The following is a 24,831-nucleotide window of genomic DNA, read 5'->3' as shown; positions in this document are numbered from 1 at the left end:
TTTGTCATAATAGCGCAAGAAAACAACCTTGCTAGACTACCTCTATCCACCAGATGTCAGCAGAGAACACAGTTTCTCAAAGCCGTATACGGCTCTGCAATTTCTCTGTAGGGCACTGCCATTTCTCCGTTTCGCAGTCTACTTTTAGCTTGTTGATGATAGACAAACCAGGGTCTCATACTAAATAAGAAATCTCTTAAATTGGTAACATTGATACATTATGTGAATGTCGATATGTGTCGCACTACTTCTCCCTTGCTTTACATTAATTTCTAATAAAATAGCCCTAATAACTCTAATGAGAATAGTTGGTTTATTTGGTTGGGTGATGCATTTTCGGACGCCAGCTGAATCCAGCCGAGTTTTACCTACTTGAGAGGGTGAAAATGTCCCGGATGTCGATGTGGGAGGGGGAGGCGGGGCGCCTGTCGGGCTGAGCTTCTCATCTCCGTAGATAGGGGCAGAGTCTGCTGTGTGCGAGTGAGAGATGGACCGAGGGCGCTCTTCCGATTAGCGAATGCTAAGAGAAGAGACTCACATAGCAAGAACTATTGATATAACAGACTTGATTGGCTTTAACCTGAAAACAAAACAAATAAGTTTACTATCTTTCACATCCGCTCCACACACACCAACACGGGATTGATGGTAATGTATGCAAGGAAACCAGCGAGACTCGGCGATGGGTAAACAGATCTACGTTTTAAGCTAGCTATATTCCGATTTTCCTCCTTCCCTTCTCCGCTTTGACAATCCGCCATTTTTATTGAAACCAAAATAAGTAGCCAGAAACTTAAGGAAGCAATTTCAGCTGTTGCAATGATTCACTGACTTCCAATAATGATCTACGACTTTGACCCAACTAACCAATTTCTTTTTCTTTTCCAGGTGCAACGATCGAAGGGACTCACAGCCCTATCAGGTAGCTACAAGCTAGCAAGAAACAAATAAGATTAAAAAAGGGGTACTCTAGAACAGGCTTTTAGGGCAGTATAGGCCGCTGTGCGGAAAATATCACAAAAAGTGTCTTGTTTCGGTTTAATTCGAACAAGAAACACACTGACTTCCATATCTGAAGTGAAATTGTGTCTCTGTTCTAGACTAGGCGTTTTTGGCCGTCGAATATAACGACAATAACATGTTGCTAACGAGTTTTATTAGCCAGCTAGCTAGAGCACTGAGATAGCCTGTTAGCTTTGAGGCCTGGTTGACGGTCGCTGCTACTGCAACCGACTAGACAGCGCTTATATTTTTAATGTTATTAGCTATATCTACGGCCCTTAGTTTGAACGACAGACAATAAAATACATTCATAAACTTGAAATATGTAAGATCAAGAACATGTTGCCCTGCTAAACACCAACATATAATGTTTTTTTCATCAACTAATTTTATGCTAAACACCGTGATGAATGTGTCAAAATTGTTGGGCGGGTGTCAAAATACGTTTCACCAAAACAACACTTAAATCCGTCGTCTATTAAAAAATAAACATCAGCTGTCTAATGACATGTAAAGTTAAAGTATAGCCACGTAACGTTAAGGTTAGTCTTCTAGCAACTATTAGATCGCTATGTTTAGCTTGTCAGTGACGTACTACGGCCATGTCTTCACCCCAGCTCAAGTCACGACTGTATGTTATTTTGTATGTTTTAAACTAGATAAAGACGATAAACACACAATACTAACAACATCTATTTCCTTCACGATGTGCACAATGCATTCAATTTTAGGTGAACAGAGTGTTACACCTTTTACCGACTTTGATATTATCCATCACCCTTTAAATCATTTTTATGTCCAATAAACGTAATTTTAGCTTTGAGTGTTTAATGTGTGTCTTCCCAGACTCTTAAATACTCATCGAAGAGTCACCCCGGTAGCGACCACCGGCATGAGAAGATGCGAGACCCTGCTGATGCCACCCCACCGTGCAAAATCCTGCGGCGATCTGACAGCCCAGACAACAAACACACCGACAATTCCAGTCATGGCCGGGCGAAAGCGATCCACACACACCGAGGCAGAGAGAGGGATGGAGGTAAGGATGGTCAGACGTCCAGAAATTAACATAACTAAATATCTTTACCTTTATCAAAGTAATCATGGACCAGTACTTCAATTTCAAGTGAAAAATAATCTGATCAAGGGTTAAGTCTCAAAACACATAACATATTTTGTGCAGGTAGTCTCTACAGTGATGTGATGGGACACTTGTTTAATATAGCATGGAGACAATTAAATAGACATGTAGATAATGTTGTCAAATGTACAATGTTGTATTCAATAAGTAGGAAACAGAGACATATCCATAATCCACAAATGCAGCTCAGGGACTCCGAGACTTTGCTGAATACTCTTTATAGAAACCAAGTCAAATTCACTATTCTGAAAATCTGTAAACAGTAGTCTGTAATGCAAATGATCTAGGCCCATACTTATTGAGATCCATATTATTGGGATTTGGTATGTCATGGTATAGAATGCCCTCAATATTATGACCATAATATGCTTATTTTCTAGTTTTAATTTTAATATTTTCACTGAAATTTGATTGTGCAAATCATAGTCAAAGCACTGTATTCTGTATGATTATGTATTCACAGTCAGTACGACTTATAAGTGGAGTACGCAACTTTTTTTTCCAATAGTAATTGTAGTATGTAAGCGAAGGAAGATGTGGTATTTGTCTTAACTCTCAGAGATTGAGCAGCCTATGCATTGAACTGGGCAAATAGTGTTTATGTATTTATTTATTTATGGCAATGACCGTGGAACTGAAGGCATGAAAACAGTATCATTCATCACTAGTCACTTTCACGAAAAGTCTTGAGAGCCACACAACACAAATATTGTTCTGAATAAGTAAAACTCACTCCTGACAGTCATCAGAAATTAGCTCCCACTTTCTGCCATGCTTACCCTCATTGCACATGTGAGCTGCCTATGTTTTGTATATAAAAATGTCCATGTAAATTAGTAATATCTTTGGATGAGAGATTATTGTAATTGGAAGGAATTTTACTCATATGGACCATAATATGATGGTGTGGCTCATGCGAGCTCAACATAAAATGTTGGGGCAAAACCAGACAAAATGTGTAACCATGTTTGACATAAGCATCTCACAAATGCAGAGATATTAGTAACATTCTTTGGTTTATACAAATATGGTGTAGATCTCCAGTAGCACCATTAATCCTTTGCCAGTGTGAAGATTTCCCCAGCCCTGCCCCAGCAAGTTCTCCATTCACATTACATTTTTGTTTGTGCACCGGGTCCATTTCTCACATAAACACAAGCTTCTATTTACCAATGTCACTTGTGTCACAATGCCGCTGTTTATTTCCTGGTTTTGGAACGTATAGCATTAACACCAAAGTGAACCTCACCGGAATTCAAGCGACCCTTTCCCCAGACCACCATTTTCAGGTCGAGTCTGGTCTTGGGTCTGAACCCCAGTTAGGTAGACTGTGTTCACATTTAACCAAATTAATCGAACCAACAGTCCAAACGAACTCGGGTCTGGACCAAAGGGCCTTGTGTGAATGTCCCCCAAGAGGCTGTAGAAGATATGCCTCATATTTAACTTGCCATAGTGATGCCAATTCTACTTCAGTGAATACATTTGAAGGGGTAGGAATGTTCCTGTTTTGACAGATTCTATAGTTATGTCCATTAAGCCTTAAACCTTGAGTTCCCCCATTCATTAAATGCATCTCCTCTTGTGGTCCTAGAGCACATGTTTCGGCCTTTCGGTTTCAGATTTCCTGCTTATCGTTATAGTGTACTAATGGCTTATAAGAGGAAAGTGAAAGATCTCATTTCACAAGTCTTAATGCATTGTTGCCCTAATCCTCCAATAGGTATCCTTATCGTCATAGTTTTGGTTAGCTATTGGTGAAAACTAGATACTAACTGTCCATTGTATCAAATCAACATGATGGCAAATGTAGGTAAAGAGAATGCAAAGCACAATACTTTTCATCTGAAGATGGTTTGTGGTTAGCATACAAGTTGGAGACCTGCTTCTTTAGTCACTGATCGCTAACAATAGTCTGATTTGTTCACACCGAACTTGAAAAATTTGCTGTTTTCCATAACAGCCCTGAATAACACACAAACACATACACACATAGATGCTGCCTCAAGATACAAGTGTACATTACAGTTCACATAGACAAGCATTCACATATACATAAAAGGGTTTTGTGTTGCTTAAGCAGCTTGTTCAGATCCTCATCAATACTTTTACCTGTCCTCCGAGTGACCCCCCTTCTCCTGGGGATGTTTGGCCAGTCTTAAGCGATGTCAGGCAAGCACACCTTACCCATCGCACTCCAGCAGAACTAGATGACCACCTCAGCTCATTATTTATTCATATCCTTGCCTATATATCCTCTTCACCCAATCAATTTCTGCCTGAACATCTGGGGCATGTGTGCATTAGCGTGACTGAGAGAGGTTAGGATGGACCAGTTACTCTGATAAAGACAGTGCTGGAGGGAAGGAGGAGGTGGCTCTGCTTCTTCCCCTCGTCTCCTCTCTTTGGATAATGAACGTTGAGTGCCAATCATGACAGTGTAATTATGCATGATTAAATACATGGATGTGCTTAAAACCTGTGCTATATTTAATCCAGACAAAACCTCACTGTCTTGTTCTCTTGTCCTCCATCATCTTTCTCATCCCTTAGTTTGTTCAGGCTTTGTTTTGTGTGTGTGGTCTCCCTCTCTCTCTCCTTCCCTCCTTTGTGATTGTTTTTTTTCTTTCAAATTTGTACTCCTAGTTTCAATCGGCTCCATCCTGCAAACATATGTCTTGTTATATGCAATGTTAACTAAACTATCTCTCTCTACACTGAACACACACCCTATTGGCACAACATTGATGGTAGGAGTTACTCAGCAGGTGGTGGTATAGGTAGTAAAGGTATTCATTTACCTCAATGTTCCAAACTTATGGCCTTTAGACATTATGAGTTAGGATGAAAGTCTTGAAGAATTGCTCCCCGGAGATGATGGGTTTTTTTCATTTCCCCCCAAACTTTATGAACATTGTCTGACTTTCACTCCTGGCTCTTGATGTTTATATGCTATTACCTGGTTTTGGACCCATATACATAGTCATGGCTTCTCTCCTTTTAGTATTTGCTATTATTTGAAGTGAATTATTTTGCCAAGAGACTTCTTGTTCTTGCTACAAAAAGGCACAGTTCAGGGCGTCCTTAGCCAGAATTAAAATGCATCCCCACCTCTACACTAAATGAATTAAAAATTGTATGCTCCTGCGTCAAAGGAGCTCCACAGCAGATGCAAGGCTTTGGCAAGCTTTTTTGGTTAATTTAATGGTTGTTGTTCAGTTTGACAGTCCAGTTAGGCCTATTCTTTATTATAGGTGCCCTGTCACACGTATTTCATTACTTTGTGGTAATTTCTGAAGTTCTACCATGAACTGTAACATTTTTTGTAGAAAACATGCCTTGGTTTACCTTGTTTCAAGCGATTCTAGCATGGTATAGAAAGCCTGCCGGAAGACTCAGCTCAATTTGCGCCAGTTCTCATTATTATTCAACGATCTAGCTAAGCTGCATGACTCTGATTGGCTAACAGCTAGTCGGTTTCGTCCATAACATGACACTGTTATCAACTAATTTTAGCTTCATGGCATGAACTTACCTTTGCTAGCGAGTTCTAGCATTGTCCAGATAGGCATAAAACATGCTAGGCTAGAGAGTGCATTACACCTGTATAACATAACACTTCCTTGAGTTGACAATAACGTTTTACTTACGGACTGGGCACTGGTCGTAGACTCCCACGATGGTAGCCTACTGATCCAGTCTTTGACAGCAACCTTTTTGCAAAGCCTGTGGCATTGTTCCGAAAAATAAACTGAAGCCATTTGGCTAGAGCTAATAGAGGAGGTAGTTGTTCATTTCCACATTCACGACATGGCACAAACACATATGGACCTAACTCATTTAAAAAAAATGTTTAAGTAAAAATGGTTTTGTGTGGCAGGGCACTTTTAAAAGTTGAAAGTGGTCTGTCAGTGTAAGAATCTAAAAATCCTGGACACGTTTGTCTTAAACAGACGACAAGCATTCAGATCCGCATTCTTACCAAACCACCGTAGCTTTTGCCTGTCCGTTACATGATTCAGTAAGTTATGCCAAGTCTTTTCATGCCTTTAGGGCCCGTTTCCAGTGCCGAGATGGAACACATAAAGTTGATTTGACCCTGTAGGTGTGTTCCACCTAAGGAGTGACTGTTAAATCTGAACCAAGCCCAGCGCCAGTATTTTTCATCACGGCCTGGACCTGGTGTTCTGCTCAACAGAATCATTTAAGGGTTGTGTTTTATGATCGTTTGAATCATCTGGGGTATATAGTATATGTCTTCATATATTTATAGACACCTCCACCAAGGAGGTTTTTAACCCTGTCAGTTGGTTGGTTGATTGGTGGGTTGGTTTGTATGTTAGCAAGATTGCACAGAACTAGTGGCTCGATTTGGTTTCTAGGGTTTTTTTTAGACCATTTTTTTTTCTGGATCACATGCGGAGTCGATGCAAATAATGAGCTTATCCCTGGGTTTGTATTATTTTCATCTGAATTTAAAGTTAAAGTTGACTGGTATTTAGCAGATGCTTTCATCCGACACCGGCATGCAATGGCGGGTTTGGGAAGCGAACCTGGGCCGACCGATTGATGTGGTGACGTTACCACCGCTCCACCACGCCTGCCAGAGTAGATCAAAACTTGTAAACAAATATCCATGCACAATGAAACTACTCACAATACTCAGATTGCTCCTTCAATTCTAACAGACGTTTCATACGAAATGTACTGTTCTAGAGTTCTATTGGAAATGAGCCATCTCATTTCTTTTGTTCCAAAACTGAGTGTGATTGCTGTGTTCTCATATACCGAAAAAAAACAAACTTGTTTTGAGGTCAAATGCTTCATACTCCAGTTCAACCGCTCGATCCAGGTGTTTAAAGTTCCCTTAGTTTTGCTTTCAGTCAGTTTTGCTGCTGGAGTCTAAATAGACTGTGATCTTTACTTTGACACTTTGCTGTTCTCATGCATGAGGCAAGATGGTTACCGATCTTTTTTGTGTTGTTGATCACAATCCCTCTGTCATGCGCTAACAGTTATGGGATTGTGCATGTTAAGCAATATTAAGAACACACAAAAATGTGTCAGTTGAATGGTCACTTTTGCCAAGCATAGCTCTTCAGGAGTAAAAAACGTTAATACCTGCGTTGGTGTCTCAGATAGTCCCTAGCACAGAGTTGCCTCTGAAGAAGGGGAGGATATCGGTAAAGATTCAGGGCCTCAGCTGCCTCAGGGTTCCTCATTTTGTCTGTAGTTTTACACATGTAATGTATATTTTCAAATGAGAGTGAATATGGTCATGGTCAGCTTTGTCATACGTGCAAAGTGTTCCACTTAAAGGCCTACTCTTTTAAGGCCATCCTATTGAAATGCATGTTGTGGAATCACCATTTTAGTGCGACCTGAGAGAATGCTGAATGGAAAAGCTGCTTTTAAAGGCCAGAGATGGAGAGGGCACATCTCCAATGTCAAAAGAGCCACAGCTCAGTAGAGATCAATAGGAGGTATCTGGTGTGTGGTAAGCGGACTGATGCAGGTATGAATGCAGATCAGGGCGAGTCAGTGTTGTTTTTTAAGGTTGAGCGCATGCACACATCTCTGGCATCTTAATTCTGTATTGTTGGCGTTTGAAATCGATACTCTAAAGCAGGGGTCTCCAACCTTTTTGGGAATGAGGGCTACCTGAAGACCCGAAATCATATGGAGGGCTACTCATTTAAAACAAACATACCCTCACCCCTTTTTTGCGAGGGTAGTCCTCCTAAATAATAGGCCTATGTGATTTTTACTTTTAAATTATCAATATTGTGCAGGCCTATACGTCTTTATATATTAAGCAACTGTATTTTCACATTTAATATCAATAACCTATGCAACACTACCAACATTTTTGTTCAGTTTGTTCATTTCAAAGTTTGCATGGGGAATCTAATCTATTTTTTTTTTTTTTTACAAAAAAAACTATCTTTTTGTGCAATTAATAATTTGGGTTACAATTTGTACCCAATTTATACCCACCCACTATTATGAATTCAGGGGTTGTTTAAGTTCTGATTTCAGTGGACAATTCGGTTTTAACATTTCAATAGTAATCGCCCACACCACCCTAACATATGAAAACTCCTTTTTAAAGTTATTGCACACCTGAAATGATCCATGATCTGACAAAAAAGGGTAATGCACAGTCCTGCTCAGTCATGCATGCTATAACATTTTCAGCGCTATTATACGGCAGTTGCCTACGGAGGAGAAAAGGCCTGTGAGCTAAAGCAATTGTTTTTCAGTCCTTGAACAATCATGCAAGAACCGTATTTGACGAACATTGAATGGCCACAGAACTTTTGCAAAGATATGCTTCCATTGGCTACACCAGACAAGCAAGTTTTTCTACTTTACCGTCTATGCGTGCGAGCAGCGTGTATGCGCTCCGCTTCCGTTGTTGTTTAAAGATTGAATGGGAAACGGATTTGGAGCCAAAGGCTAAAATTTAACGCAGCTACAATTTGTAAGGTATCACCAATATAAATGTAATGTTACAGCTGTATGGCTACATACATTCTTAAAATGGTTCTGGTCTAGACTTAAATATCTATTGAAAACTTCACAATGGAGCGTGTTTTTAGAGCGTGATCTGCAGGCGACCTGTTGGCTATTTTTAGAAAGTGCGCTGGGGGCGCCTCATAGCCGTCCCGCGGGCACCGTGTTGGAGACCACTGCTCTAAAGCCACCGAGTTTTTCCTTACGCCTCATATTTAGCTGAAAGGCGTCTCAATGATGGGTTACCATAACTCTATTACCCTAGTGTAGGGATTTAAAAGGCATCATTTTGTTATGACTCAACCCGCTAATAAAACATTTGCTATTCTCCATTTAATACACATCTTTGTTATTCTTAGCCTGCCATGGATATTTTCCCCATTCATTTTCATTTCCATTCCCAAGACCCAAAGACTTCCACTTCCTCTACAGAAAACAAGTCTACTTCATCTTGATGGATACTTGCTGCCTCAAAAGGCAATGCAATCCCAGGCATTTTTTAGAGAACAAAACCAAAAAAGCCTTAAATCTCCATTATTATGATGTCCCAGTCTTTTGGTTGATGCTCTGCTGACGACTTTAGTGTGAAGAAGATGCAAGATTTGCTAGCCTTATAACCCCCCCCCCCCCTTTCCCCACTTCTTATTGTGTCTGGCTCTCCCCTCTATTTCTTTACTCTGTGTGACAACGGCTGATGACACCCACACACACACACAGCTGCTAGTGTCCCAGGGGGCCTCATTGGACTCTTGGTTGCCATAGTAATGGTTCTCTGGTGGCTGTGTGTGGTTTTGGGGTGGGTAAACCCTGCTATGTGCAGGTGCAGGGTTTCTTGGTGGCCCCCTCAGTCTCTATCGGCATACTCCGCCCCATCCACCCCCCAGTACCTTTGTGCTAACTTGTCTATCACTCACGCTTGCTCAGAGACACACACAGACTACCTGCTGCTTTCCGTTAATCTTAAACTTGCACTTGTATACTTGTTTCTTCCCACACACACCTAATGCGCACACACCTCCCATTACTTCTCTCTGCCCCTTCCATCATGTTCCCAACAGCCATGCATTTGTCTCAGCCCTGTGTCAACCCGTCTGTGTGACCACCTGTTCATCCTTCATTCCCACTCGAGTCTCGCTCTCATCCTACACTCACCATATAATAGCTTTTCGATGAGAACATGTCACTTAGAAAACTAGTGGAGCTAACACTTTTTAAAATTCAGTTGTGTTTTAATGTTTGGATGATGACAGATATGTATAGTGCACCTTAGAAACGATGCTGGTGCCAGTGGCTTGTAGATTTCTGTGTTGCTGGTTGAATGATGGTGATAACTGAGACACTTGAGGTGTGTTAATGTGGGTGCTGTTAATCTTTGAAAAAATACTTGTCAGTCTGGTTGTCTGCCACTTTTTAATTTGGTCTTGTTAAAAACATGATGAAAGCCATCTCTATCAAGAGCCATTAAAATGCATGGTGCCACAAGGATTTTTGACAGTCCTAGTTTTAGTCTGTTGAAAATTACACGTATATTACTGATGCAATTGATGTTAGGGAACATTATTCCCTTTATTTTTAATTGTACTGTACCACTCTAACTGTACTACTGACCTGGGTTGCGTCTGCATTAAAGGTTGTTTTAAAACAAAATACACACACCTAGTCATTTATATGTCAGCAAAAGAGAAGTGAAGTGAAGAGTGGCTGGAAATGAGTGGGAGAGAGAAAGAGAGATGAGGTGATATCGAGAAATGACTGGGTGTGATTCAATCCTGGGTTCCTTTGGGGCCTGGACTTGAGTATGGTATGGACGCTGCAATCAGTTGCATGCAGCTACCCCATCATTTCTCTGAGAGAAAAAAATCGGTGTATGAAGTAATCTAGCTGAACACTGGCACAACAGATTTATATCTCGCACAAATTGAGCCGCTGCAGGTTTAGTTGTTGAGTGAACATTGAGTCGGCCATGGACTTGAACAACGCAAATTTTGTTGAGTGCTCCTGCAATGATGCATTTGTTGAGTGGCACTATTTCAATGGTTAAATGTTGTGCATTCTCCAGTTCATAAGCCCATTCTGATTCCACAAATGCTATTGTATTGTTAGTGAACTGTGTACTAAAGGGCCAAGATGGACCTCTCGCGTGGCTTGAATTTTTATTCTGAGGGACTGCATTCTTTTATCTCACTTACTTTGGCTTCAAAATTTAGTATTGTTTGGGGGCTTCAAAAATGTCCATGTCACATTCTAGGTGAATTGGTTTGATGAATTTTAGCCCTCTAGGCAAAACTGACAGTTGTCAATTCTTGCCGCACCGTCTGAGGTTCTGTTGAAGCATAGCTCTTCAGGAGTAAAAAACGTTAATACCTGCGTTGGTGTCTCAGATAGTCCCTAGCACAGAGTTGCCTCTGAAGAAGGGGAGGAAATCGGTAAAGATTCAGGGCCTCAGCTGCCTCGGGGTTCCTCATTTTGTCTGTAGTTTTCCACATGTAATGTATATTTTCAAATTGTCTATGCTTGTGTGATATTTGATATTGTGTGCTTTTCTGTGTGTTTGGTTATATTTTGAGTTGTGCTTTTGTCTAACACTGTCTCTGTGTTGTGGGTTTATGTGGTTTTACAGGGACCAGTTATTCCCCTCAGGAGAACTCCCACAACCACAGCGCTCTGCACAGTGCCAACTCCCATTCCAACCCCAGCAGGACGGCTGACACGGTGAGTACCTTTTTACTGAGCTATCTGCCAGCACGCATGCTAATACTAGACATGTTGTAATGCTTTTTCTTCCCTAGTGAGTTAGCCACCAGTGCACAAATACGCTAGCTGTGTGTTTTAATATTGCTCCTCCTCCACTGAGCTAGCTACATTGCTAATGCATACTTTATTTTGTAATGTTCTTGTCCCTTAACAAGAGGAAAATACCAACAGGGCATAGAAAAACAACTTAACACTTTGAATGCCGTGCTGTTTTCGGAAGCTTTGGCCCAGAGTGCCAGCAATCTAGATCATTGACGATTTTTGTATAGCCACAGCGTATTCTATGTTATAGCTATGGACACATACTATGACTTGTTTAAAAGGTGAGATTTTAAGGTCTCCGTGGGTACAAACCGTTTATTTCTACATGCCTCTGTTCCTGAGAAATCCCAAAGTAAACAGTGGCTAGTTTTAATCAAAATCTCAGATTTTTTTTTTTTTTTTTTTTTTTCTAGAAATGAAGATATAGCGTCTTTTATGAAATATGCGCTGTTAGAGCCTTGAGAAGTGTTGCCTGTAAAGACACCTAGTGAAAATAAATGGCCTGATTTTGACCTGACGTGCATGCGTCCCTGATTCGACCATCAAAAGCCGAGTTATGATAAAATGTCCAGATTGTGCGATTTTGGGAAGTCTATGATGAATAGAACTGAAATAGATAATGATCGAAATCTCATGAAAACGCACAAAGGTGTGTTAGAATTGTCTATTTTCGTAATTAAAAAAAGAAGCTAAAAACGCAACATTTTGGCAGTCAACGCATGTAAACAAAAAACGCAATATTGCGTTTTTAGCACTCAAAGTGTTAATAAATTATGTCTTTTAAATCGATTTGTTGGCCTTTTACCGTTTCATGGCTTCTGCTGAGAAACAAATAGTTCGCCACACACAACACTGAACTTGTATCATGCATTCTTTACAGTTCAGCTGATCACCCGTCTACTTTCAATGAAACCCGTCATTGACAGACCATTGACAGTGGTCTGTTACACACGTTTGCGCCGACTAGGCTACCTCAGCTATGGGCTACCTCTGTTGAAATCATACTTTTCATTATGTCAAGAGTGCCCAGGCGTCAAGAATGTGAAATGGACGCGGCGCCATCTATGGGAATGGCGAGCTAAACTTCTTTCAGGAAAATAGTTTAAATGGCGTTACAAAACGGAAAAAATATATGAATCGATTTTTGGAATTCTATTAATCGTTTTTGAATCGGTAGAGCTTGAATCGCGATACAAATGTGAATCGATTTTTTTTTTTGCACACCCCTAACAGACATGTAAACAGTGATGTCTTCTGGTCATTTCCTGGTCAGGTAATTTCCTGTCTTCAGTTAATATCTGCAGGACCATAATTTTTTGATGTTCCAAGCATATTACAGGACTAGACTGTTGACCTTTGTGTATGTGCTTGTATGCAAGCACACAAACACAGGTTATGATATGACTCATGGAAGGAAATGTGATGGGATCTTTGCCTCAAAGCCTTCAACACTTAATCGTTTTGGTAAAGGAGAGCAGTTATTTCAACAAGCAGTGACTCAGTGGTCCTCCAAAGTATTGCCTTGTGTAATGGGGCTGAAAGTATGATATCTTAGCACTGAGATTGTAGTTTGTATACTGGTCACATGACAAAAGCAGCAGTAGTTTGCATTGGAACCTTTTCTTAAATGCCCTTTTCATAAAAAATGTATACTTTTTCTGCAGTGTGGTATAAGTAAGAGATTATGATGATCCAGGTTTAAAGAAAATTGTAGATAAAGTTGTGCAATTTGGACAGCATCTAAGGGTGATAAGATTATTGAAAAGATCATTATGTGCAGGTGATTAAAACTGATGGCGTGCGAGTGCAAAAAAATATTTAGGCGCACTGGTGCGAATGACTTCTAACCATGTCAATGTTTATCTACAAAATACACCGCAACATTGAAAAACATTACTGGTGCGAACCATAGGATCACATCGCGAATGCAGCATAAAAACTACACCTCACATCAACGTTAGCAGTTTCGCTTTGCTTTATCTAAGTTTGTCACTCGCTAGTCGCTTCTGTCAAATTCAAGGCTGCGTTCAAAAAGCGGAAAGTTAGACTAGCCTAATTTCTTCAATCCACCGAATTCAGCTGAAAAATGTAAATGTACCAACAATGAAGAAGCATATAGGAGGAACAGGATGAGATTCTGAGAATGCAGTGAGAGAAGAAAAGGTAACATGCCTTTTAGCCCAGTAGACGGATTAGCTGCAATATGCAAAATATAGCTGTAGCGAACAGGGACAAAAGTAGCCTCCCGTTATACTCCCGTTTTCTTCATATAGAATGCTATACTGAAACTCCAGGCTTCCATGCATGCTTGTTTACACCGAATACAAGCTGCAGTGCAAAACGAAAGTAACATTTGCCTACATAATGCAGATATTTCAAATAAATATCTTTGACTATGTTGGGTTTTGTGGAAGAGAAAATTTTTGAAGAAAATGAAGACTGTTTTAGTAGTAGTATTGGGCTGTATGCAGTCAAATAGGTCACTATGGACATTTTTGGACATGGATATGCTACAGATGGTTTCACAAATTGAGTGACCTGTCAGTGACTGGATCAATAATTACAAACATTTAAGTGGAGATGGAAGAGCACTTGGCTGTTCCAGTTTTATTATATTGCATCACTCAAAGTACAGGGATAGGACATTCGGCAGAATGCATTCCACACTTTCAAGTCTTCCAGAATCAGAAATGTGTTCTTAGTATTGTTTTTTGCACTGAACTGATCCAGACCAATACACTTATTTCACACAGTCGCCATACACTTATGTCACATAGTCGCCCAAAACGAGGCTTTGGTGGTAGAACTTTCGGAATGTTGCTGTGAATAAATGGAGTAATAGCTTAACTGCTGTGTATTACCAACGACCAAACTAAAAACATTGTTTCCCACGAGACAGACATCCATCGGCAGTTGAATAACTGCCAAAATAAAGCAAGATGTTGGACCATATTTTGACATTTTGTGATGGCACACCAATCTTCTCTTACCGTCTACATAAGTGATGGTGGAGCCCTCTTTCCTATAAATATATCCTTTCATATGGATCTCAGTTCAAAATGGTGACCATGACATATAAGCATATAAGACATAAGAGGACTTGTCGTGGAAGAATGGTCCTTATTTGTCGACTTGGTAATTAAATTACCGAATCTCAGTCGAATCTGTCAAAATGATCATATTAGCCTGAGCGATTTCAGTCGGCGACTAAATTTCCAAAGTCAGAATGAAATCATGGGAGTTTTACTGGAGTCGCGGCGCGCTCCCGTAAATCCTAGATCGTCTAGTGTAAGGTGCCAATCTTAGCGGTTTTAAGTCAGTCTGACTCTTCTTGGTGTTACGACCACATCAAACATGTTTGATATTATCTTAAGTCTTTTAGTCGTGGCTCATGCAAGTAGTGACGAACAATATCACAACCCTTAGTGACCTTTCTCCAACATCAAACAGGAATGAGCAAAGGAGGCGACAGCTGTAGCTGTAATGGTTATTTGTTAGTTTGTTTCTTATAAATTATTAGCCCGCTATTCCACATGACGACAACTCTTTTGTTTAGGGATGTCACACATGAAACAATGCTGCAGAAACATGAAAATATGACTTAGATATGAGTAGGCTATCGTTTGAGTTCCTGTTGATATCTACCCTGGAAATCCAGATTCTCGCGAGAGCACAATTTGAATTTGCTCAGCGAGTCACTCTGGCAATCAATAATGATGCTCCTTACCCATGGCGTTGGACCGGGCTGCACCAATCACATCGGTGTATCTGATATAGGCGGGCCAGAGGCGAGCTAAACCGATGACTACAGTGCTGAGTCCGGAATCAGTCAGCAAATGTTGCAAGATGGCTACGGATAAACTCCAGTTGTTTGAAATGTCTTTGGCCGCTACAATGAACGAGTTAGACTTTGCTTTTTCTCTAAAGGTATAACAGAAGACAGGCGCTTGAATCTTTCCTTTGCAAGGAAGACATTTTTGCTGTTTTGCCAACCGGATACAGCAAGTCCAATCTGCCAGTTAGCTCCGCTGGTAGCTAAGCGTCCAATTGTGTGCAGTGATATTCCCAAATGCATGCTTGGTGCCACCCCTCGAGTTGGGCCATTTTCATTACTTATAGCCAGACCGTAAATCTTTCTAGATTTGGGTCTGGATTTCCAGGCTAGTTGATATCTAGTTCACAATGGGAAATAATTCAAAGGAATCGAGTTGCAGTCTTGTAAATAGTGACCATGCAAGATCTCGAGTCATTTCAAAATCATAGTCTGTGACTTAAAAACTCTATGGCTTGTCTTTAGATGTGAGAAGGTCTGAGACAGTTGTCTTTTTAAAAATCGTTTCCAAATTTTTTCAAAGTCTTCTGGTGTAAGGATGGCATTAGGCCCCATCTACTGAATGACTTTTAGGTGTGTGTGTGTGTTTGTGTGTGTGGTATTGATCAGAGGAGGCGATTGTTGATGCTGCCTGATTAAAGAAACCTTTTAGGCGGAGAACAGCGCATATACACAGCCTCTCCCACATTACCAGCTCTTGCATCACTCCTCACCTCTTCGCCCACCACCCCACCCCCCCCACCCCCCGTGCCTGTTCAATGATGCTCCCCTTTTTGTCTGCCTTGTATCAGCCCTGGGTCTTGCTTACGCTGTGTGTGTCCGTGTGTGTGTCTCGCTCTACCACTTGCCTTTGAAAGCTCTTCCCTCCCATGCATGTCTTTGTTTCTGTTTATTTGTTATACATGTAGTAATGTTCCTTGTTTTCTCTGTCCCAGCCCTATGAACCTGCAGATGACTGGTCAGAGCACATTAGTTCCTCTGGGAAGAAGTACTACTACAACTGCAGGACAGAGGTCTCACAGTGGGAGAAGCCTAAGGAGTGGCTGGAAAGGTACACACACACACACACACACACACACACACACACACACACACACACACACACACACACACACACACACACACACACACACACTCACTCTTTGTTTAGTAGGATGAAGTCAACCTCAGCTATTAAGAAGAATTTCTCTTGATATTGATGTTGTTGGTGATAAACACGAATGAAACGTGTACTCTGTAGCTCCATTCTCATGAGTTGCATTGCTGTTTAGCAGGTGCCTTGAGTTTGTGTAATTAAAGCAAAAACATGTCAAAGATATGATTTAATTTCTCAACATTGTGAATACAATAGCTATTTCTTTCTGCTTTAAAATCGGTAGGAAAGAAGTTGAGACAACTCTTAACTAGCCATACAGGCGGAATGATTTTAGTAGGCTATTAAGTCTAATTTTGTTTTGTTCTACAAATGCTTTACAGTTTTACTATCAGATGTGTAGCCCATAAGCATTAGCTCTTTAGCTAGCAACATTTAGTATATATACGAAATAGTCTTACATTTGATTATCTGTTAACATTCACAGCTGTCATTCAAAAATGCAGCTGGCAAATGTTTGCATGGCATTAAAAACATCAGAACGTCTACATTGAGGATATTGGTTGTTTGTCAGAATCTAGGATTTGTTCACCGGACAGACGTGACCTGAAGGTCCTTGTGTCTTTTTACCACTTGCTCTCTGCAGGGAGAGCTAGGTTCCCTGCTGCTTGTGAACACTATTCTTAGTCATGTTTTTAAGCTTTTCATTAAAAGAAAGGTGCGCTACCTGTTTTTTGTTCATCTACTTTCTACTTCTACATGATGACTTTCATAGCATAGCTGTAGTAGTCTGGTTATCAAGGATTAACATTGTATACCGTTGAGTTGAAGATTCTGATTGGCAGGCATAGTTGCCATGTCGGATATACAAAAGTAATATTTACTAATCCATTCGTTGTCCTGGAGCTCTTGTTCTAGACAGTACAGAAAGGTTGTTGGCCTGTTTAAGTCAATTATTGCTTGAGGGGTGTCTCCTTCTGTCAGAATAGTGTTTCAAAGATGCTATTCATTTGAATTAATTATTTTTTTTCCCTGTCTTTGAAACAGAGAGCAGAGGCAGAAGGAGGCTGCCAAGACGACGGTAGTCAACAGCTTCCCCAAAGACAGAGACTACAGACGGGAGGCCATGCAGGCTACGGTTGCCTCCAGCTTCCCTAACAGTGAGTGTTGTGCATTCTGGCAGATGTAGTCTTTTGAGTGGTGATTTGTTTTGAGATTTCTTTTAGAAAAATTAGATGAGGGCCCTTCACAAACCATTCTGTATCCATATGTCATGCTTAAGCTGGCTTTCGGTGAATTTGAGTTTTTGTTTGATGGGTGCCTGTGACTAGGCGAGCACTTCATGGCATTTAGTATTCTCTGTGCTAAACCGCTGCAGTTCTAAAGATGCAAAGTTTTAGCAAATCATGATTTTAAGCACATTAAAAATAATAGCAGAAAAGGGTTGTCGCATAATGTCATGGAGCCCATTTGAGTTGTGGGATGCGCGTAACGTGTCTGAGTTTAGAATTGACCTGTCGCTAAGCTCCGCCCCCCCATTGTTACCGTGTGAACTCGGACAAACAAACCAGACTTGATTAGAAATACATTGTGGACAATGGCAGCTGACAGTATATGAAAGCAGGCTTTGAGGACGTTTTGGTCGATGAAGGATTTGCTTTCTTCCAGAAGTTATCAAAAGGGACGTAATTATGCTATGGAGGGGTGACAAGCAGTTGTGGTGAGTAGCCGTGCAAATCACCGTGCAAAAACCACAGAGGTTAATGCTAGCTAGCTAGCGGAAGATTGATACGATACGATAAGATATGTTAGGTTATGTTAATATTTGATGTAAGAATATAGTAGTTGGTTAATGTGCATTTAACAGGGAACCTGTGCCCACGTTGTTGGCTTAGTAGCCTACATTACGTCGAGCTGTTGCAAACGCGAGAGACGTCCTGTAGGCTACTGTTGATGAAAATATACCCCATTTTCTAGCCTCTCGAGGTACCGGCAATCAGTACTACATGTCCCCCATGTAAAGCGTTTGACCATGGTTATCCGTCGGGGATTTTTGAGTTAATAAACTCCATAAATAACCATTAATTTGTCATTTCATGCCTCCTCCCTGTTGTTTCCTATGGAGTTGTCCGAGCTGATGTCCGAGTCCCATAGAGGCTGGACTGTCATTGGCTCATCAGCGTTATAAGGGTGGCGTTTAGCGACAGGTCCATTGATGATGGGTGAATGAAAAAGATGTTCTTGTGTTGCGTGCCTGTTGTGTCTGAACTTAAGGAGGGATTTAACTGCTGCATACAGCTGAGCTGTGATTCATCCAAAAACTGAATTTAAAAAGTGTAATCTGACATCACTATTAGGCATGTCCCGATCCGATATTTGGATCGGATCGGCCGCCGATATTAGCAAAAAATGTGGGATCGGCCTGCACGGGAAAATCCCGATCCGGACTCCCGATCCAGTTTGTTTTCAAAACTCCGGTCCGTGTTTTCCAGCGCACCGATGTAGGTAATCCATTTCAGTTTTTTTCAGCTTTCCCCCCCAAATCCGGTCCGCGTCTTTCAGCACACCTAGCGACCTGTCCAGCATCCCACTTGTCTGTGCATGTCCCACTAAGAATTTAAAGTTATCGAGCAAATATTTCATGTCACAGTTGAATTAATATAGCCTAATGTTAACCGCGACCGTGAGTGTCCGCGAGACCCTCTTACTATTAGGCTAAGGCTCTTATGCATGTTGCTGCTGACAGCTTTGCCTGTCTAACGAATGTTATCTCCGCGATTTAAGATTGTTTGTGTAATGTATAGGCACAGCACGCACTTTAATTTCCCTGTTTTTACAATCGGCTAGCCCAGGGGTGGGCAAACTGCGGCCCGCCAAGCACTTTCATCCGGCCCGCCGAGCATTTCATTTGGTTATCAGGCTGCTCGCTATTTTTTTCCTGCGATAGTAGGCGACGTTGGTTAGCTTTACTGCAAACTGCTTTTCACCCCCCTTAGAGAACGTTTACAATGTCAAAACATCATGTTAAATAGAGATAACATCATGTTAAATTAAGTTAACTCTTAGTTATCTCCTTTGCAGCAGATCTAATGTGAACATTATGCGATCCATTTAATTGGGAACGCGTCTGCACTCACGAGAGGGAGAGAGAGCCACAGGTTCCAGCTGGCTTATCATTGTTGATAATTGATATCTCCTTTTTATAAGAAACTTTTAAAAGGAAATCATGAAGGCAACAGTAGTTCCCACTACTGACCATTTAAAAACTGTGAGAGGGCCCAGCCGTAGATACAGCACTAGCCATAGCGGAGCAGGCAGAAGATCATTGAGAAATAAACGTGAATAAAAGCGACTGTCTTAAAGCGACAGTGCACAATTTATACATTTGTTAAACAACATAAAATTTAAGCAATTCATATTTTAAAAGAAATACTTTTCATACTAAATTATAGGCTATAATCTTTTTATATTTTAGGTGGGTGTGTGTGTGTGTGTGTGTGTGTGGGGGGGGGGGGGCTGTTGTGCAGCCCGCCGGCCAATTTTCAAAACCCAATGTGGCCCTTGAGCCAAAAAGTTTGCCCACCCCTGGGCTAGCCTAACAAACGCATTTAATTTCAAAAAGCAACCTGGACAATTGCTAACATCTAAGTGCACCAAGGCCTACAACTCTACACATCCAAAAGGGTAGAAGCTTCCAGTAGGCTATCATAACTTTTTTTACCGTTTAGTCTGTGCATCGGCGCAGCCTACGACAATGTGAATTAGTGACAGCTGTTGTCGCGGTAAACTTAAGCTCCTGTCACTAAATAGTGTAGATAGGCCTACGTGCTATGTTGCTTGATTTTCTGTAATAAATGCAGCCTGTAGCCTAGGTTACTTCAGCAAACCCAGACCAGTTGTGGCATCAGTTTCGCTTTTAAAACGCAACAGTGAGAGGCTTTTTAGCGCAGTCTCACTTATCATTGATGAGCACAGGAGCAGGCTGACACCTGAGCATGTTGAAATGATCACCTTTGTGAATAGAAGAAGAATCTCCCCATCATGCTCAGACTGCAGCCAGGGCAAACAGTAGAAATTGAAGGGAGTATGGAGATGGAGCAGTAAAGTGTGGAGGAGATAGCAATACTGTAGAAGGCGTGACAGTTATTTGGGTTGTTATAGCCAATTCAGTGTGTGTGTGGTAATTTGACTATTTTCTACTCAGGTTTTGTGTGTGTTGCTTTTATATATAATTTTATATTGTTTACAATATTGTTTACACTAATGGCTTTTTTAAGCCTTGATTTACACTCTTGAGCAGAGCACTGATGCCAATTCAGTGTGGGTAATTGACTATTTATTTTCTACTCGGCTTTTCTGTGTGTTTTGCTTTTTTTATACAGTTTACAATATTGTTTGCACTAATGGCTTTTTAAGCCTTGGTTTACACTCTTGTTGTTCAAGAGCAGAGCACTGATGCCAATTTAGTTTGTGTGGTTAATTGACTATTTATTATTTTGTGTTTATTTAACCCTGTTAAGAATAAACAGGTCAGCTTCTCATTACCAACCACTGGATTATTCAAACTAACCTAATTAAGTTGGCTAGTTGTTCTTAAGAGTAAAACCCTTTTCAACATGAGTATAACAACAAAATAAGTAAATATCTTTAATCTTTAATACATGCTTGGATCGACCGATGCTAAAAGCTACAATATCGGTATCGGATCGGAAGTGCAAAAAGCTGGATCGGGACATCCCTAATCAGTATACAATTGAGTGTTATTTTTTAAGTGTCAATATTGGAGGAACACAAGCAGATATCCACAAAAGGGGTCATGGATGGAACCTGAACGGATTTCAGTATCATTGCCTCAGATTTGCACAATATGTATTGATAAGAGTTTTAGTTATAGTATTTAGCAGGCGTAAACAAAAATAGTGGAGGATCAATTGCTCTGATATATTGCAAGGATTGATTTGGCCCACACCAGTCACTGCTGTCTTATGTTATGAATGCTAGCTTCCCGTTAGGAGCCGTAGGTTTCTATTTCTATTTTCTCTTGATCATTGAATATCCGATCATTGATAATGATCTGACATAAAATCTGAGAAATTTCTACATCTACAACCTGGTTAGCCTGACCAGTTGCAGCAGTGTAACAGTGTACTGTCATGATTTGGCTAGAAAACCATGACAAAAACAAACGCAAACATGGACAACATAACTGAAGCCATGGAGCGTGGAAATCAGTAAAGCCATTTGAGTTAGGCGTTTGCATAGATCAGTGGAATGTACAGGGCTTAAAGTTTTCAGGCACGGGCTGGACCGTGTAAGATTTGAAAATAGGCAATATGCCTGGCAGCCTGTGACCTCTTCAAAAATGGTTTGTTTATCTTTGTTGCCTTTGCCCTCTACATTGCCATACAGAGCACAGTGAGTAATAGTCTATGCTGACATTATGGCGCATATCAAGGAACTTGTGTCGCTATGCCTATTTGGTCTTCCCACCACCGCCCTTACCTGTGTGTGTGTGTGTGTCTGTGGTACATCAGAGAAAACGTCTCCACTGTTTTCTTTTCATAGTAATTTCTGAGCTTATGGCTGAACCTGAAATGTCTATGAGTTCTAGTTTTGGTGAGTTGCTGAAGACAGAAGAGATTGCCTCAGTGCCGTCACAAATCTGTCTGTGTAGTTCACCACTGAAACGGTAGTCACAGTAGCAAACTCCATAGGCTGCTGTGTTGGAATGTTGATGTTATTTGTTTGGCCTTTTCATGCTTAGATTTTGTAAAAGTTATGGAGAAATAGACACAGTATATTCCAACATAGTTATAACAGAGTTATCGTGACCAGAAAATATTTCTGAGGTTATTTGCGAGGTGTTTACCAGTCGGTTTATTATGCTAGCAAGCACACTTTCCACACCTGCTCACAAAATAATGCTGGCGATGTGCTGATTTCATAATGTTATTGACAAATAGACACTACAATCAGATAACCCCGTCATTTTAACCAAAATATGTGCAAAATATATGGGGAAGTTGTGGCCTACTGGTTTGGGCTTTGTGCTTGTACCGAAGGGTTGCCGGTTAGATCCCCGACCAGTGGGAACAGCTGCTGTAGCAAGGCAGCTCACTGCTCAGGGTTAGTGTGTGCTTCACCTTACTGTGTGTTCACTGTGTGCTCTGTGTGTTCACCAATTCACAGATGGGATAAATGCAGAGACCAAATTCCTTGTATACGCAAGTATACTTGGCCTAGAAACCTGATTTACATGATTTACATTTATGTCAGCAAACTAGCATGTTGCTACTACCTGTAGTAGGCTGCTCGAAGCAGCCGGTTATCAACACGCAGGGCGAGTTGGCCAATCACAATCCTTGCAGTCTTCGTCGACTTGACGCAAAGTTATGCGTTTTTGAAGGTGTACGTCAGGCGACAGAGGGGGGTACACTGCGACGCAGAGGGCTCTGCAGGGCTACGCTGTCAATTCTACGCAGAAGCATAAATCAGCCTTTGCTACACCCCGACCAAATGTCTGGCATGATCTGAAATTTCTGATCCTCCTACAACATACTCTGGAGTTTACCAGTAACATGATGGACTGCTCTCTGCAGACATGGCAAAGAGATTGATGCTGTTCCCTGATGTTCCCAAAAATGTGAACAATAATTAGTCGATGTCAGTGTCACCTGACTATGATTCCTGACATGGTAATCATGAAAGATGACAACATTGCGTGGTCTGGTCCTGGCATTTGATCCTGCATAGAATTTATGCATTTGCATATATAACCGTGGTAGTCTGATATGTAGGATTGTTCAAGATGGCCATTTCTAGTCTGTAATTGGCAGCAGGTGAAATGTATGCATGGCTGACAGGCCTCTGTCCTCATTTGTCCATCTTCATCATCCCCTCTCACAGAGTCAGTATCAGAGAAGCCATCCTCCCTCTCCTGCACGTCTCAGTCCTCCTCTTCCTCGTCATCTGTGGCCAGCGCCGCCGCTCAGGCCGGCTCGGCCTCCGTCTCCACGGTGCCCGTCTCCCCGGTGCTGCAGTCCCCGGTCGCGCCCACCCTGCTCCAGGACCCGTCCCTCCTGAGACAGCTCCTCCCCGCGCTGCAGACTGCCCTGCAGCTCAACAACGCCAGCGTGGACATGGCCAAGATCAATGAGGGTGAGTGTGTGTGTGTGTGTGTGTGAGAGTGTGTGTCTGTGTCTGTGTCTGTGTGTGTGTGTGTGTGTGTTTTAATTTATTCCGATCAGAAGGCCTCAGTGCCTGTGTTATCATGGCCTATATCAAGACGTGGAGATGAGGGGAAAGTGGTACAAAAAATGAAAGAAAAGCTCAGTGTGTTTTTATCCTTATTAACTTAAAATTTCAAATGTTTACAATTTCCAGGGCCAGGACACTTAAATTGTCGTTCAGAGGTAGTTATGGATGTAGATGTATGATTTGCAAAAAGGCATCAGCCCGTCTCGATCAGCACCTTTTATATGAAGGAGGATTTCCTGAAGATTTCTGCCGCATAGCCTTTGGAATTTGCAGTGTGATGGCAGAACCATGCATAGTTGTTTACCACACCAGTTCAGTCTACCTCAAACTGCTTCTAAGAGTGTCTTGGCCTTGTTTGAGGTGTCATGTGTTACTTGACAACTTTGTTTTTATTGGTGACTGCTGGATGAAGAGGCTCAGTATTTTCTATTGCAAAGTGTGTGCCAGCAGTGTAAACCTTAGTGGTGTGATTTGCATTTGATTCTTCAGCAAATGTGTAATGCCTCAGCACAGTAGTTAAACTCAGATCTATCAATGCTGAAATTCTCAATCTCTCACACTCACTCTCTCTCTCTCTCTCTCACACACACACACACACACACACACTTACTTCATGACTATAACAGCCCTTCAGCTGATCTTCATTCACATCTTTCATGGAGTCTGGAGCAAGGCCACATGGTACAGTGTGATTTCTGTTCAACTAAATCATGCATGATGTGGAGCAGCTGTTTTCAGCTCTGTGAGGCTGACTGTAATGTCACCCAGCCTTTATAGGCTTCAAGGTTGGACTCCTTCAGCTCTTCTCTGCAGTGCTGGAGTTTTAGTGGTGGCTGCTGTGAAGCTAATATTTTGTTTTCCAGTGTGCGGTTCTGACTGAGCGTGCATAAGAAAGGTTGGCCAGCACTGGTAAACACACACATGACCACTCTTGGGAAGAGGCCGAGCAGGATGGCTGAGGAATGTCTGCTGTTGACTTTTCCACTTCCAAACACATTTGATGCCGGAATTTTTCCTGGGTGACCCTAGGAAGCTCCTGAAGCGCCTTTGAGTTTTATTTGAAGGTTCTTTGTTATTATATGTTAACAGAGTGGTTCTGACTAAAGGACGTTATATACTTCTCACCCCTTGCCCTTCTTTTGTTCTCTCTATCTGTCTCTACACTTGTCTGTTTTTGCTAACTTAATGTGACAT

At 41.3% G+C, this 24,831-nt stretch overlaps 1 protein-coding gene across 1 annotated transcript in view; it reads left to right on the top strand.

Moving 5' to 3' along the window:
- Positions 1-474: 474 nt before the first annotated feature.
- The window catches only part of waca (WW domain containing adaptor with coiled-coil a), a 48,490-nt gene continuing 24,133 nt past the window's right edge, over positions 475-24,831 (top strand). The window contains exons 1-7 of the mRNA XM_076290495.1: positions 475-686; positions 889-922; positions 1,849-2,041; positions 11,280-11,371; positions 16,223-16,338; positions 17,428-17,540; positions 23,287-23,538. Coding sequence (XP_076146610.1) covers positions 646-686; positions 889-922; positions 1,849-2,041; positions 11,280-11,371; positions 16,223-16,338; positions 17,428-17,540; positions 23,287-23,538 — 841 coding nt within the window. The 5' untranslated portion in view covers positions 475-645. The remainder of the gene's footprint in view (positions 687-888; positions 923-1,848; positions 2,042-11,279; positions 11,372-16,222; positions 16,339-17,427; positions 17,541-23,286; positions 23,539-24,831) is intronic.

This window comes from Alosa pseudoharengus, unplaced genomic scaffold, assembly GCF_046254945.1.
Source record: "Alosa pseudoharengus isolate Yale_2024_CS ecotype anadromous, Long Island Sound unplaced genomic scaffold, YU_APseudo_1.1 YU_APseudo_1.1_scf_18, whole genome shotgun sequence".
Taxonomy (NCBI): domain Eukaryota; kingdom Metazoa; phylum Chordata; class Actinopteri; order Clupeiformes; family Clupeidae; genus Alosa; species Alosa pseudoharengus.
The sequence above is the reverse complement of the archived record's forward strand: the minus strand, read 5'-3'. Positions and strand labels throughout refer to the sequence as shown.